The 14037-nt window shown below is 46.8% G+C and overlaps 1 protein-coding gene across 1 annotated transcript in view; it reads left to right on the forward strand.

Annotated features, from left to right (window-relative positions):
* Positions 1 to 1014: 1014 nt before the first annotated feature.
* The window catches only part of NTSR2 (neurotensin receptor 2), a 98696-nt gene continuing 85673 nt past the window's right edge, over positions 1015 to 14037 (forward strand). The window contains exon 1 of the mRNA XM_073674149.1: positions 1015 to 1967. Coding sequence (XP_073530250.1) covers positions 1329 to 1967 — 639 coding nt within the window. The 5' untranslated portion in view covers positions 1015 to 1328. The remainder of the gene's footprint in view (positions 1968 to 14037) is intronic.

Raw genomic sequence — 14037 nt, forward strand, 5'->3', positions numbered from 1 at the left:
ACAGGGAGAACATACAAACTCCTTGCAGATGTTGTCCTTGGTGGGATTTGAACTCAGGACCGTAGTGCTGCAAAGTACCAGTGCTTACCACTGAGCCACCGTGCTGCCCATAGACTTGAATGGGTGAGACTTATTCGATTTACGGAAGAAATTAGTGCACACTGATTTTTTTTTCACACTCCGATACAGTCAGTGAAATACATCTACACTGTTCCACTGAATAACATTGGTTCTAGTGATGTCCATTTTTTTTCATGGACAGCACTCGGACCGAAAATACGGTCATGTGAACGAGCCCTAACAGCCACGATTTTCATGCCCCTGATACAACGATATTACTTGATTGGAGTAATATTTTAACAAAAGGTAAAAAAAATTGGGTAGGCTCACTTGCTATTATTTGGGGTATGGAGAGGGGAGGTAATTTTGTCCTCTCTGTGGACCCCTCTCTTGCATCCGTCTTGTCTGCCCAGTCACACCTTTGGCTGTTTTCTCTTTTGGCTTTTTCCTTTTGCACTATAAGCTCCAACTTTGTGACATTTTTCTTGTTACATTGCTCTTTTGTTCGATTTGAAGTCACAAATCTATTAAGAATCCCCATTGATTCAAAAATACGGTATCAGGGAAACATTATGTCTTTCTTTTTTGGGAGGAGAGGGTAATAAATGCAATTGTGAACCCAGGCTGTTATCACGGCAGTGCATGAATGAGCAATTTCCATAGAAGATAAAGGGCTGATTTTCTAATATTTCTTTGATCTCCAGTCTCTTAGCTCCGAGCTGTAATTTCTGCAGCAGGTAACGTAATCTCCTGTCATTGTGACATGTAAAACTGATTATCATTTACTGTACCCAAAGCTGAGACACCGGCAATCACACACCTATTAAATGTCTCATTAATATTAATCTGTACCTCCAGGAATCGAATACTGTATGGGGTTTGGAGGAGAACATATGAGCTGATAGGTCCCTGGTAGATAACTCAGCAAGCAGAGCCCTCCCTGTCTGCAGCCCCTTGAATACCTCCTACACCTCCGCTGGCTTTCTGCTGTCGCTCTCCAGAGCTCACAGACTTATCCTCCATAGTACGATCCATTCATGCATTTGTTTAGTAGGACAATGAAGTTTCCCAACGGGATTGGGATTAGAATACGCCATTAAACAAGTGCATTCAGCAAATTCATGAGTGTTTGGGGCTTTGGGAAGCAGAATATCTCAACTGTTGGACTAAGTGGGAAACACCCAGTCTGGAGAAGACATGGAGTGACGTGTGGTCCACACCAACGTTCCTCTAGTGCTATCCAAACAAGTTGAGGAACCTGTTGCAGGATGGAAGCGGAGACATGGGCACTAAGCAATGTCACTTGGTTCCCAGAAGTGCCAAATGCCACCAAAGACATGTCTCACCCACTGGGCGTTGATACCAGCTTGTCATCGAAAGTGTTCATCACTGTTCTTTACATCCTCATCTTCTTGGTGGGTACCATAGGGAACGTGCTGACCATACAGCTGGTGCTGAAGAAGTGCAGCCTGCACAGCTTACAGGGCACGGTGCACTACCACCTGGTGAGCCTGGCACTGTCTGACATCCTCATCCTGGTGATCAGTATTCCCATAGAGCTTTATAACTTCATCTGGTTCCATTACCCCTGGGTATTTGGGGATGCTGTGTGCAGAAGTTACTATTTCTTGCGTGATATCTGCTCCTATGCCACCGTGCTGAACATCGCCAGCTTGAGCTGCGAAAGGTACCTGGCCATCTGTCATCCAATGAAGGCTAAGATGATCATGTCCAGGAAGAGGACCAAGAAGATTCTCTCCGTCATATGGATCTCATCCATAGTCTTTGCCCTGCCCATGGCTTTTATCATGGGAGTAAAGTACCAGAACCCAGAGGGAGAGCTTGACCCTTCTTCTTTAGTGTGCACCAGTTTGGTGTCTACGGCCACCCTGAAGATCTTTATACAGGTAAGTACGAGATTTTTACTACAATTCCATTATTTATAATCAGAGTATGTAGCAGAGCTGAATTTGTCATGTAACTTTTTACGTCTGCATTGTGTTTGCTCTTGGACTGGAAGATTAACTAAACCTTTGACACTTTTTGTTACATTTTTGTGTCACTTTAATTGCAAGCATATCAGTAGGGGGTCCGGATCCCCAGATTGCACAACCCCCGAGAGGTGCGCAGCTCAGGAGACAGGAGAGCATGGACACAATAGAAAGCACCTTTGACATGGAAAAAAAATATTTTTACATAGATTAGTAGTAAGATTTTGTTAAGAAAATTGCAGTAAGTTTCAGTCTGCAATCTCTATTCCTTCAACCTAAACTCTGCCTCTTCTGACAAACTCTGCTCTGCTCCATCTGTACAGTTATCGGGAAGATGACATGAGATGTGTCTGTTTTCTATTCCATTCCTGTGACATCTGGACTAATCTACGCCCTGATCTTATAGGGCTGACATTGCTCTAAGTAAAGGGAAAAGTAATCGCCTGAATTTCTGTGTAAATATATTGTCTGCAGTTTTCATAGTGTAGAATATTGCAGTTTATATGATAATTGGTATGGTAGAATGGATATCTGAAGATGTAGGAGAGCTCAGTGTGTCACATGTAGTTGAGCTGACTTAGTCCTTTAGTACGTCACATTCCACCACATTTAGGACTTATTCACATACGTCGGATATCTCATGGATTCCAGTGCAGATTCTGTGCTGAAATCTTCTTAAATGATATGGACGTATAAGGGGACATTTTTTTACATAAAGGGGTTGTTTCAGGTTCATAAATGGGCAAAATTATAAAGCGCTTGTAAAAACATACAACTTTGCAATTACCTTCTTCCAAAAAAAATAAAACCGTTCTGAAGAACAGAATGATTTTTAATTTTAAAGTGTACAAATCATTCCCAAGGTTACCAGCCACCTTGTAGTCCTAAAGCGGCCTTTTACCTAAGTAAGGAGTGAGAGGTGTGAACAGGCTCTATGCTTTACAGTCGGGTCGCGCTGCTCTGAAGTTGACCGGATCCTTGGATCCAAGCAGCTTCAGTCCCCCTGCACTCCTCCAAAAGAGCACAGTTTGGACAAGTTAATGTAAGACCACAGTCCCCCTTGAATATATGTAACATGATGTAATGCATTATGGTGTTTGAAATGTTTAATGATTTATATTGTTAGTGATAGAGTTGTGTTCTTCCCAGCACTGGGTAGTTGACAGGAATAGTTAATAGTTGGGACTAGCCCAGAGTGGGAGGGGCCACATGAGGACATAGGAGACAGCTTCCTGTTAGAATGCCAGAGAGGGCTAAGCTTGCAGCAGTAGCAGAGCTTAGGTCTGGATAGTCAGCAGAACCACATGTAGTGGGTGTCTCTGTGGCAAAAGAGAAGAGACAACAGGAAGAGAAGTGAGTAACAATCCGGAGTCAGAACAGAGATAGCAAGAGAGTGAAGGAAGGAGTATCAGGGCCTGGGGCAGGAAGCCTAGTGGGACAGTATGGGGTTTTCGGCCAGTGAGGTAACGGAACGAAAAGGGAAAGGGAAGCAGGAAAAAGAAAGTCTCAGAGGCGTCAGAACTAAGGAAGCCGAGTAGCCGCCATATTGGCAAAGAAACTCCCCTAGGGGGAGAAGGACGCAAAACTACGGGTTGTAGTTGAGGACTCTTGTTGCTGGACTTTGTGCGGTTACTATGAGAGATGGAAGATCCCATGATAGTGCGCTGGGCAGTGTTAAAGACAGGAAGCAGAACCGAGAGAGAAAGAGTGGTTTCATCGAGGAAGGAATCGTGTGTGCTGATGTCTGTTGTTAAAGAAACTGCCATGAAGAAATCTGCCTACTATCTGCTGTACGTAGTTCAAATGAAGTTATTCTTCAGCAAATAGAAGATTAGCGTTGAACAGTTTTTTCTCTCATTTAAAACCGTAGCATCTGGCCCTGACCAGCCAAAGACAATGGCACCATGCGGTCTACAGAGGCGTACCACCATTGTAGAAAAAGTCCACACAACCAGTCAGGACCCCCGTTTTTCATGTAGCATGCCGGGGCATGGAATATATCAACTCACATCACAACTACTTGAAAACGGCGGTCCTGACTGGTGTGTGGACTTTTGAGAGGAGTCTTAGATTTACAGTAAATACTATGTAGTTGTGCTCAAAAGTTTACATACCCCAGCAGAATGTTTCCTTGACCTGTTATGGCCCAATGTGGTTTTACTACCTGATACCTTCACTCTGCCCAACATACCCGGCGATCCCATGATCCCGTCCCCTGAAATAAAAACTCCACAACAAGTTATTTGTTGGATAAATAACAATGAAATAAAATATCAGTATATCAATATATATATCCATATATATATAAATAAGGAGGGAGGGTTCTTGGAGCTAATAGATCTGGCTTTAAATTCACTATGACATTGCACCGCCATGTTACCCCCAGCCGTTCAGCACCAGCTCGAGGGCACCAAAGACCTCCACGTTCCTTGGCAAGCCAACCAACTACAAAAATGCTCCCGAGGTAAAACCCCATCCAGAGCCCATAACCGACTGCCAGATCACCTCCCCACTCAATTTAACCAACTCCAAGAACCCCACCCCCCACCAACCAAGCCACTGTCACAAAGAAAAACAGAAAAGAATCATTCAATATACTTTAACAATACTCAGAAAAAGAGGGAGGGAGGGTGGGTGATTGCCTCTGCTGTTTCAATGGGAAAGGCCGCTTTCCTGCACTTTTCCCTTATATATCCACCCCCTCCAACTACCCGCCCCTATCTTCCCATTACCCAATCCCAGAACCCCACTATTCAAATCCAAACAAAAAGGGGGTGGGGTAAAACCTCCAGGCCAAACCTCAGTTGTGGGTGGCTTCCCCCTAGCCTTGCTGTCTCCAGCACCCCTCCTTTCTTGGTCATCTACAACTAACACAAAAGACTTCAAGCTGTCATTGATGTTAGAGGGGGCAATACACGGTATTAAGAACTGGGGTATGTGAACTTTTGATCAGGGTCATTTGGATGTTTTTGGTTGTCATTAAGGTTTAAAAAGAGTAAAGTTTGAGATTATAGTTTGACAATAAATGGCTTCACCCACCCAATAAACATGAGTGGAGAAAAAGTTTTTTTGTTATCATTCATATTCTCTGAAACAAGGCCAAGAAAGGAAAAATTCTGCCGGGGTATGTCAACTTTTGAGCACAACTGTATATGCAAAATTAGAGACAAATTTGTGAAATATAGCAGCGTCCTGTTTGTCATTTGGTACGGAAAATCCTTTGCTTTCCTATAAGCCTCCTGGTAAACCTATTAATATATAATCTTACTTGGAATAAAAATCAGCCCCTTTCCAATGCAGTGTCGAAAAGAGTTAAAGTGGTTAAAGTGGCCAGCTAGAACATGCCATCACTTAATGAACAGCGAGGATCTCACTTCTGGGACCTTCACCAGTAAATGAGAATAAAAGGTTAGTTCTGCATCCCCCTTTTGCCCCCTGAGCCACCCGGTGGTGCAGACCTTTAGGTGACAGATTTGTCTTCTACATTTGTACACTTTATACACACAGATTGTAGAAATGGACAAAGAGGACCTCAGGGATCTGAGGATTGCAGTTTTGCAGGTTATGGGTATAAACTGCTCAGCTTCATTATAAAGAATGATCCATGTAGTAGTCAGAAGCCACAAAGTTTATGTTACATGTACGCCGCTACATTTAGATAGGGACTATACAGGTTCATGAATTTTTGGAATCCTGGGGGAACTGTTACTCAGGGCGACCATTAATTGCAGCTTTCTCAGTCATAAGATACATTGACTGGCACCGACACACTGACAGAGTCTTTAGGAACAGTTCAACAATAGTATTTAATGTAGATGCACAAAACATCAGTTCTTTAAAGCAACAGGCTTTCCAATAATGGCAACAGTCTCTTTAGCAGCACAGTCCAGTGCACCCACGACAACAGTTTTTTTAATAACACATTTCAGTGCACCCACCAGCAGTCCCTGTCCACAATGTCACACTTTACCTTCTATACAGTGAGGTACGGGGGGGGGGGGGGGGGTAGTACAGAAGGATGAGTCCAGTCCTTAGACGTGGTGTTCAATCCTCTCTGCTGCTTAAAAACAGTAAACTCCCGCTTCAACTTTCTTACGGTGTAGTTACTCCTAGCAACTAGCAGGCAGTTGCAGTAAGAGACTTCCAGGACCCTCATCAGCCAGGTGAAGATGTCTGCATCCTTTCAAGTTGTTCTCCAGCTCAGAAATGACTCTACCTAGTCTAACTGGGTCAGGCCTGACCACTCCCCTAAGCTACACCCTGTTAACCCCTTTAGTTGCTGGATGCTTAGAAGCATCAATACGGGTATCTACCTGTCACACTCTTCCCTCCTAAAATAATGTCATCCTCGACATTTACCTTCTACCTTGTTAACCTTAACCAGCCCCTCAGAGTTGTTCTCCCCTAACCATCTATGACAGTGCTCCCCCAATACTGCCCTTCCAATAAAGGTGAGGTGGTGGTCGGACACTCTGTGGACACTTTGTTACCCATCTTAGCATTTTACATACTCATCACAATTATTCTATCTCATTTTTGTTGGTCGGTCTCCTGTAAGAAATAAACAACAGTTTGAACCAATAGCCATTCTTCAGCCAGAGCTTTTCGTTCGTCTTTCATTCTCTAAACATTTTTATCAAATTCAAGTATAAAATATTTAAATACTGTAACAGTCTTACAAAATATTTGGCAATCAATAAACCACATATAAATCAACACAGTCAATATTCCTGAGAAAGTTTGTGCAAACTTAAGAAACACAGTCCTCTGTTTCCTTGAACACGAGGACCCTGGAACAGGCAAAGGGACAGTCCTTAAAACAGGGGCAGAATCAATGTCTGTTTCTTGTAAACAGTAAAGGCACAGTCCATTAACGTGCAAAGGGAAACACAGTTCATGAACAGGATGCAGCACAGTCCATAAGGTGAGAGTGAAAACTCCCCAACTTTGCTTGAAGTGCCCACATATCCATCAGAAAAGGCCACAACAGGTGCAAATAAAAATAACGAAGAAAAGAAAATGTAGCTTGTCCAGCTAATTCAAGTAACCCTTTTTTTTCAACAAAGGCCTATCCAACCTTAACAACGAACAAATTAGCAGCAAACAGTCCTTTTACTGTAGCAACAGTCACTGGTGGCTTCTCCAACCTTGAAAGGGAACAAACATATTTGGACCCAGGATGCGATTGGCCCAGTCAGACCAGTCCCTTTAGAGATGGGGAACTGTCCCTTAATTTTTAGCGCAACAAGCACAACATTACAACTTCTCCAGCTTATCTTGACTGTCCTTAGTCCATCTTTTCCTTTTTCGGAACTTCAGAGGAGCAGGATGGTACTCAACAGGACACAGAGACCTGACTGCTAGTTGCCTATATTGTCGGTAGTTGTATCAACACTGTTGTAGGTCTTGTGCTTCCCGATGGCGTTGACGTAGCAGCGCCTTGAGTTGTCACCCGCGGGGCCGGCTCTCTTTCCCGGGGAGGTCGGGCCCCAAATTGGTGTCCAATAGCAGTTGGGAAGAGCCCCCTTACTTGTCCCGCCGCTTTCGAGTCCTCAGCATCTGACCAATCCTCAGGGCTGTATTCCTCCATTTCTACTATTTTGGATATAGATATGGCGTACCACCCCCTGGGCCCCCACATTTTGAGGAACTGGACCTTATTTCCTGGCCAGAGACGCCGGGTCCGTTGCAGGTCATAGTCCCATTCCACGGATCTTCTGTTTACAAATATGTCCAGCCGATTTCCTGGTTCTTGTATGAAGCCATAGCCTTTTTTCTGGTCAAAATTTATCACGATCCCCTTTATCATTCGGGCCTCCAGCCTTTCCCTCTCTGTATTGGCTATCTAGTTTCTTGCATATTCCTCCACATACCGCTTTTGCTTTAGGATTTCAGATCTCCATAATGCTAACCTTTGCTTGAACTGACACTCCTCCTGCTGCTCTCGTAAAGTGGATGGGACAGTAGCAGCCTGGCCAGGCTGACTAGATTCAGGCACAGTAGGACACGCCATTGAGAGTCCAGTTTCGTCCCACAGGGGAAGCATGTCTCTCATCGCCACATCAGGACATTGGGGCCACTCGTGACTCTTCCCCACTAGAGGGAACCCCTCTCCCTTCGTCTGCCTCCAGAGTGACATTCGCTCTCTGGACCGGACTATCCAGTCTGCGTCATGGATTTCCCTAATCCACCCCCTAGCACTCCCACACTTAAGGTTAATAAAGTAAGTGCTTTGTGGTGGGAAGGGTACTCGAGGTGGTGGCAATTTCGTACCCCACACCTCAGGGGCCGTTACTCTGACTACTTCCCCGGTCCCTAAGGGTGCAAGTGCCTGTGCCCCCGGCATCGGCTGAGATTCCCTGGCTGACATCAGTGGCTCGCCGGACACTACCAGGTGATCTCATTTACAATCTGGCAGTGGTGGCTGAGAGGGTAGCTCCTCCGGTCCAGGTTGTAGGGGCCTTGTGGTCCCCGGACAGACTCCAGCTAACAGGGTCACTGAAAAGGTTAATACTGGTGTTTCTCCGCCTTCGCCGCTGGGCACCGCAATCTTACCCGCGCGGTGGTTTCTGGGTCCCATCAGAAGCCCCGCCCCTCTCACAAGATCAGAGGCTGGGACGACGCTTCATCCACGGTACTTCCTCTTAGGCGTGCACAGGTCCCTGTTCCGGTGCGCGGTCCCCTCTGGAGTGGACGTGATGCTGCAGTGGGCGGTCTGTCACCGAACAGGGTTCCGGCGGGCTCAGATGGCTCCTCCAGTACGTGCGGTGGTGGAAGTGACACAGCTGCGGTGGGCAGTGTTGTAATGGTCAGGGCTCGGGTGGGTCTGGACGACTCTTCCAATGTGAATGGTGAAAGTGGGAGGGGCACGGTTGTAGGCACAATACTTGAGGTGTTGTGGAAACCTATGGGTCCCCGTGATACCGGGTGGTCACGTCTAGGACCAGCTGAGAGGATCCCAGTTCATCACCACTAGGGGTAGACCTCAAGCCTGTGTCCCCCAGTGCAGTAGCCATCGTGGTGCATTCAGGCTCCAAGGTGGAAGCCTCTAAGTCCGCCATTGTCAGAGGCGAAACAGAGTGTGGTCTTCTTCCTTCAACTCTCCTGACAGGAAGGGCATTCTTCCCACATGGAAAGCTCCTGTTCCTCATAACTCCTCCCCCTTTGGGATAGTACCTCACTGGCCATTGGTCCTGCACTTGGGTGGGTGGGATTACTCTTCTTAGAGGACAGTCTTTTCCAGACTGCTCCTCTGCAGGGGGTTCAGCCCTGCTCCGCGCGCTTTTTGCGCACACTCCGACAAGATAGGATTTCCTTCTTCTTCCCCACTGTGATGTAGGACACCATCTTAGAGAATACAGTAGCAATTTTAACTTTATAACATGTGCCAAATCTTGCATCTTGTAGGTGCCTAATTCTGTGATTTTCTTACTAGTACTTGCTTTGCCCTTTTCACTGGTGTAGCAGAGTGTAACATACCTGGCGGCATCCTTGCATAGTGGTCCATCTCCCACTGTGCAAGAGCGCGCACTTGATTTCCAGTCCAGACTCTCACTCTGGCTTTCTTCCATGCTGTCTGCTTGCCTCTGTTTCTTCTGCTTAAGGTCGGCGCCCGATCACTTCCTGCTTCTTGTAGCTGCTGCGGGCACACCCCTTGTGCGTCCTCAGCCTATTGCTGTCTGTCACCTGGTATTTAACCCAGCTCTTTCCTGGAATCCTTGCCTGAGCATTGTGTTCTGTCAGTTGGCTTCTAGTCACTGATGTGCCAGGTCCTGTCTATGTTTCCTGCTTGCGGTATCAGTTCCCGTGTCTGAACTATGTCCTGTCTGAACTATCTTCTAGCCTGTTGTCTTCTGCCTATCCTGGAGGCTGTATTTCCAGGCCAGTGTGAACTCGCTCCTAGCCTGTTCTTTCCGCCTTCTAGGGGCCGCATACCTAGACCCGTTCCTGTATCTTGCCTGTTCCTGTCTGAACACGCTCCTAGCCTGTTAGTTCCGCCTTCTAGTGGCCGCATACCTAGACCCGCTCCTGTATCTTGCTGCTGTGTCTGTTCTTGTCTGAATACTCTCCTAGCCTGTTACCTGTTTTTCTCTATGTCCGCACCTTCCCTTTTCTTGCAGAATCTTATCCCGTACCTAACTCCTACTCGTTGTCCCTGCACTCCCGTTTGTGAGTTTAGAGTCCACTCGCTACTTCATTGCAAGTATCTTGTGTTCACCTGGTTCTGCCTTTCCCTTCCAGTCTGTTCCGTGTGAACAGAGCCCTGTCCCCTCTGCTCTGCCTTGCTCACCGCTCCGGCGGTTCTTGCCTGCTCTTCCTTGCTCACCGCTCCTGCGGTTTCCGCTCTGCTTTGCCTTGCTCACCGCTCCTGCGGTTTCCGCTCTGCTCTGCCTTGCTCACCGCTCCTGCGGTTTCCGCTCTGCTCTGACCCTTTGCTCGCCGCTCCGGCAGTCTCGCTCTGCTCTAACCCTTTGCTCGCTGCTCCGGCAGTCTCGCTCTGCTCTGACCCTTTGCTCGCTGCTCCGGCAGTCTCGCTCTGCTCTGATCCTTTGCTCGCTGCTCCGGCAGTCTCGCTCTGCTCTGACCCTTTGCTCGCTGCTCCGGCAGTCTCGCTCTGCTCTGACCCTTTGCTCGCTGCTCCGGCAGTCTCGCTCTGCTCTGACCCTTTGCTCGCTGCTCCGGCAGTCTCGCTCTGCTCTGACCCTTTGTTCACTGCTCCGGCAGTCTCGCTCTGCTCTGACCCTTTGCTCGCTGCTCCGGCAGTCTCGCTCTGCTCTGACCCTTTGCTCGCTGCTTCGGCAGTCTCGTCCTGCTCCTCTCTCGCTCACCGCTCCAGGCGGCCTCGTCTTGTTCTGCTCTTGCTCGCCGCTCTGGGCGGCCTCACTCTGCTGTGTTTGTCCACCACATCTGCGGTTCTGTTCCTGAGTCCCAGTCTGTACTGGGTCCTATCCACTCGGTGCTCCAACCTGTCGTACCTGCCAGTACCTCTCTGCCTGCATACCAGTCGTGCTTACCAGCATCCGCCAGTCTGCATACCAGCCGTGTCTGCCTATTCCCAGCAGTCTGTGTGCCAGCCTAACCTGCCTGTTCCTGTATTCCCCTGTGTGGGTCAACAGTCGTGTCCGGGGTCTGTCCTGGAGTAGCACCTGGTCCCTCTGCTCGGTTCCTCCTTGGTGCAATGGCGTCATATGCCGTCGTGCGACCCTGGTCGGATCGGGTGGATACTTAGTTACGCCCCTCCAGGCATTCACTCTCCGGCACGGTCCAGTGGAATCACTACATATACACGCACACGCCAGTCAGTCCGGGCGTGTGCATTACACAGAGTTGAATTAAGGTGCTGTTCTGCTGTATTTTCCAGTCACTTTGCCTCTTCTCCCTCTACACGCTATTTCCCGCTCAGGATTCCCCGTACGGGCCACCAATGTTACATGTATGCCGCTACGTTTAGATAGGAACTATACAGGTTTCAAGAATTCTTGGAATCCTGGGGGAACTGTTACTCAGGATGATCATTGATTGCAGCTTTCTCAGTCATAAGATACATTGACTGTCTGGCACCGACACAGTGACAGAGTCTTTAGGAAAAGTTCAATAATAGTATTTAATGTAGATGCACAGCCAGCACAAAACATCAGTTCTTTAAAGCAACAGGCTTTCCAATAACAGCAACAGTCTCATCAGCAGCACAGTCCAGTGCACCCATGACAACAGTCTCTTTAGCAACACAATTAAGTGTGCCCACCAGCAGTCCCTGTCCACAGTGCCATACTTTACCTTCTATGCAGTGAGGTAGAACAGAAGGATGAGTCCAGTCCTTAGATGTGGTGTTCAATCCTCTCTGCTGCTTAAAAACAGTAAAGCCCGCTTCAACTTTCTTACGGTGTAGTTACTCCTAGCAACTAGCAGGCAGTCGCAGTAAGAGACTTCCGGGACCATCATCAGCCTGGTGAAGAGGTCTGCATCCTTTCAGGTTGTTCTCCAGCTCAGAAATGACTCTACCCAGTCTAACTGGTTCAGGCCTGACCACTCCCCTAAGCTACACCCTGTTAACCCCTTTAGTTGCTGGATGCTTAGAAACATCAATACAGTATCTACCCGTCACATTTAGGAGTAACATTTTATGCTTGAAATTTTCATGTACCCCAGAACAGACAAACACGATATACCTGAACTGCAGAGGTGGGAATTCAGCGTAGTATAGATACAGTGACAGAGGGACAAATATAAAAAAAATCACATTTACTGATGCCTGCAGTCTGGGGAGTATTCACCCCTTCATGACAAGCAACTTTAGTGCTTAGCAGAACTTCTCTGGCTGTTATAATTTGCTGCAAACATGATGCATAGCCAGACACTGGCTTCTGACATCATTCCTGAGCAATCTTAGCCCATTCCTCATGGGCATTGGCCTCCAGTTCACTAGTATTCTGCTGAGGATGGGTTACATCAGAGACTAGTTTTTACAATATTGTAAAATTGTGGTGTATTGTATAAGCAATCAAAAGATTGCTTATACAACCGTTCAAGTGCCCTAAGGGGACTAAAAAAGAATGTAAAAAAAAATTTAAAAAAATCCAAATATCAAAGTTTAAAGAGGACCTTTGACCAAATTTATCACGTTGAGCTGGAGACATGATGTAATAGTGGCTGTAGTGCGGAAGAAATCATTTTCATTTTTAATTTCGCCTTTCTGTTGCAGAGATACTGTATCAGCAATTAAAATATTTGGCACCTAATGAGTTAAAAAAAGTTAAGTCCAGGTGGGTGTTATCAGATAGTTTTCACTGGGTGTTATGTTCTGCTACCAAAGCTAAGGAAAGAGAGGAGATCTGTCCCTACTATAAGACTCAGCTGAATCCCTACGATGTAACAGGGAACCTGATCCTGCGATCAGACCTGCTAAAGTCCTAATCTAGTCTGTACGGAGACCTATAGATGTGAGGAGGGAATCCCTACAAGTACTAAGGACTGGGAGGAATATGGGACACCTCCTAACAGAAATAGTAGCAGACAGACGAACAAACAAAATAGATAGAACATAGAGGTCCGTAGACCAAGCAAACTAACAGAGTTAGATACAGAGCACAGGCTAGCTAGAAAGTAGATATACAATGAAGTCCAGCAAAGCCAGAAGGGCGGAGCAGGATTAAATAGGCCAACAAGGTCATGTGACCAGCAAAGGAAAAAAAACCTAACAGCAAGGTTCTAACAGTACCACCCCTTCTAAGAGGATCCTCCGGATCCCCTAGGACCAGGCTTATCAGGAAATCTCCTGTGAAACGCTCTGATAAGTCTGGACGCGGAAACATCATCTGACCTCACCCAAGAGTTATCCTCGGGTCCGAAACCTTTCCAGGCCACAAGATACTGCAAACTACCTCTATACCGTCTAGAGTCAAGGATGCGAGAAATTTCATATTCCCCGTCCTCCACCACCGGAGGAACAGAGGCAGAGGCGTCACCATCCGACACAACAGCTTTTTTTAACAGAGAGACATGAAAGACCGGATTAATTCTCCAGGAGGTAGGAACCTCCAACCTAACAGCAGATTGGTTGACAACCTGAAGCACCTTAAAGGGCCCTACAAACTTGGGACCCAATTTCTTAGAAGGAATCCTCAACCGCAGATTCCTAGAGGACAACCAAACCATGTCACCAACAGCGAACAAAACCTCCTGTCGTTTCCTATCAAAGTAGTCTTTAGATTTTCTGTTGGCCTCCTGAAGATTACCACGCACATCCGTCCAAACTCTTTCCAAATCACCGGAAAAATTCTCCTCCTCAGGCACGGCAGATCCCAACTTGGAGAACGACCCAAACGACGGATGTCTCCCAGAACAACAAAAAAAAGGCGAAGAACCAGCAGAAGAAGATGTATGATTGTTCAGAGCAAATTCGGCAAGTGGCAGAAACTCAGACCACCCCTCTTGATTGTCTGCCACAAAACAACGCAAGAACTGCTCAACATCCTGGTTTTTCCTT

The sequence above is a fragment of the Phyllobates terribilis genome, unplaced genomic scaffold, assembly GCF_046119375.1.
Source record: "Phyllobates terribilis strain yellow unplaced genomic scaffold, ASM4611937v1 Scaffold_3__8_contigs__length_932513732, whole genome shotgun sequence".
Classification (NCBI taxonomy): Eukaryota; Metazoa; Chordata; class Amphibia; order Anura; family Dendrobatidae; genus Phyllobates; species Phyllobates terribilis.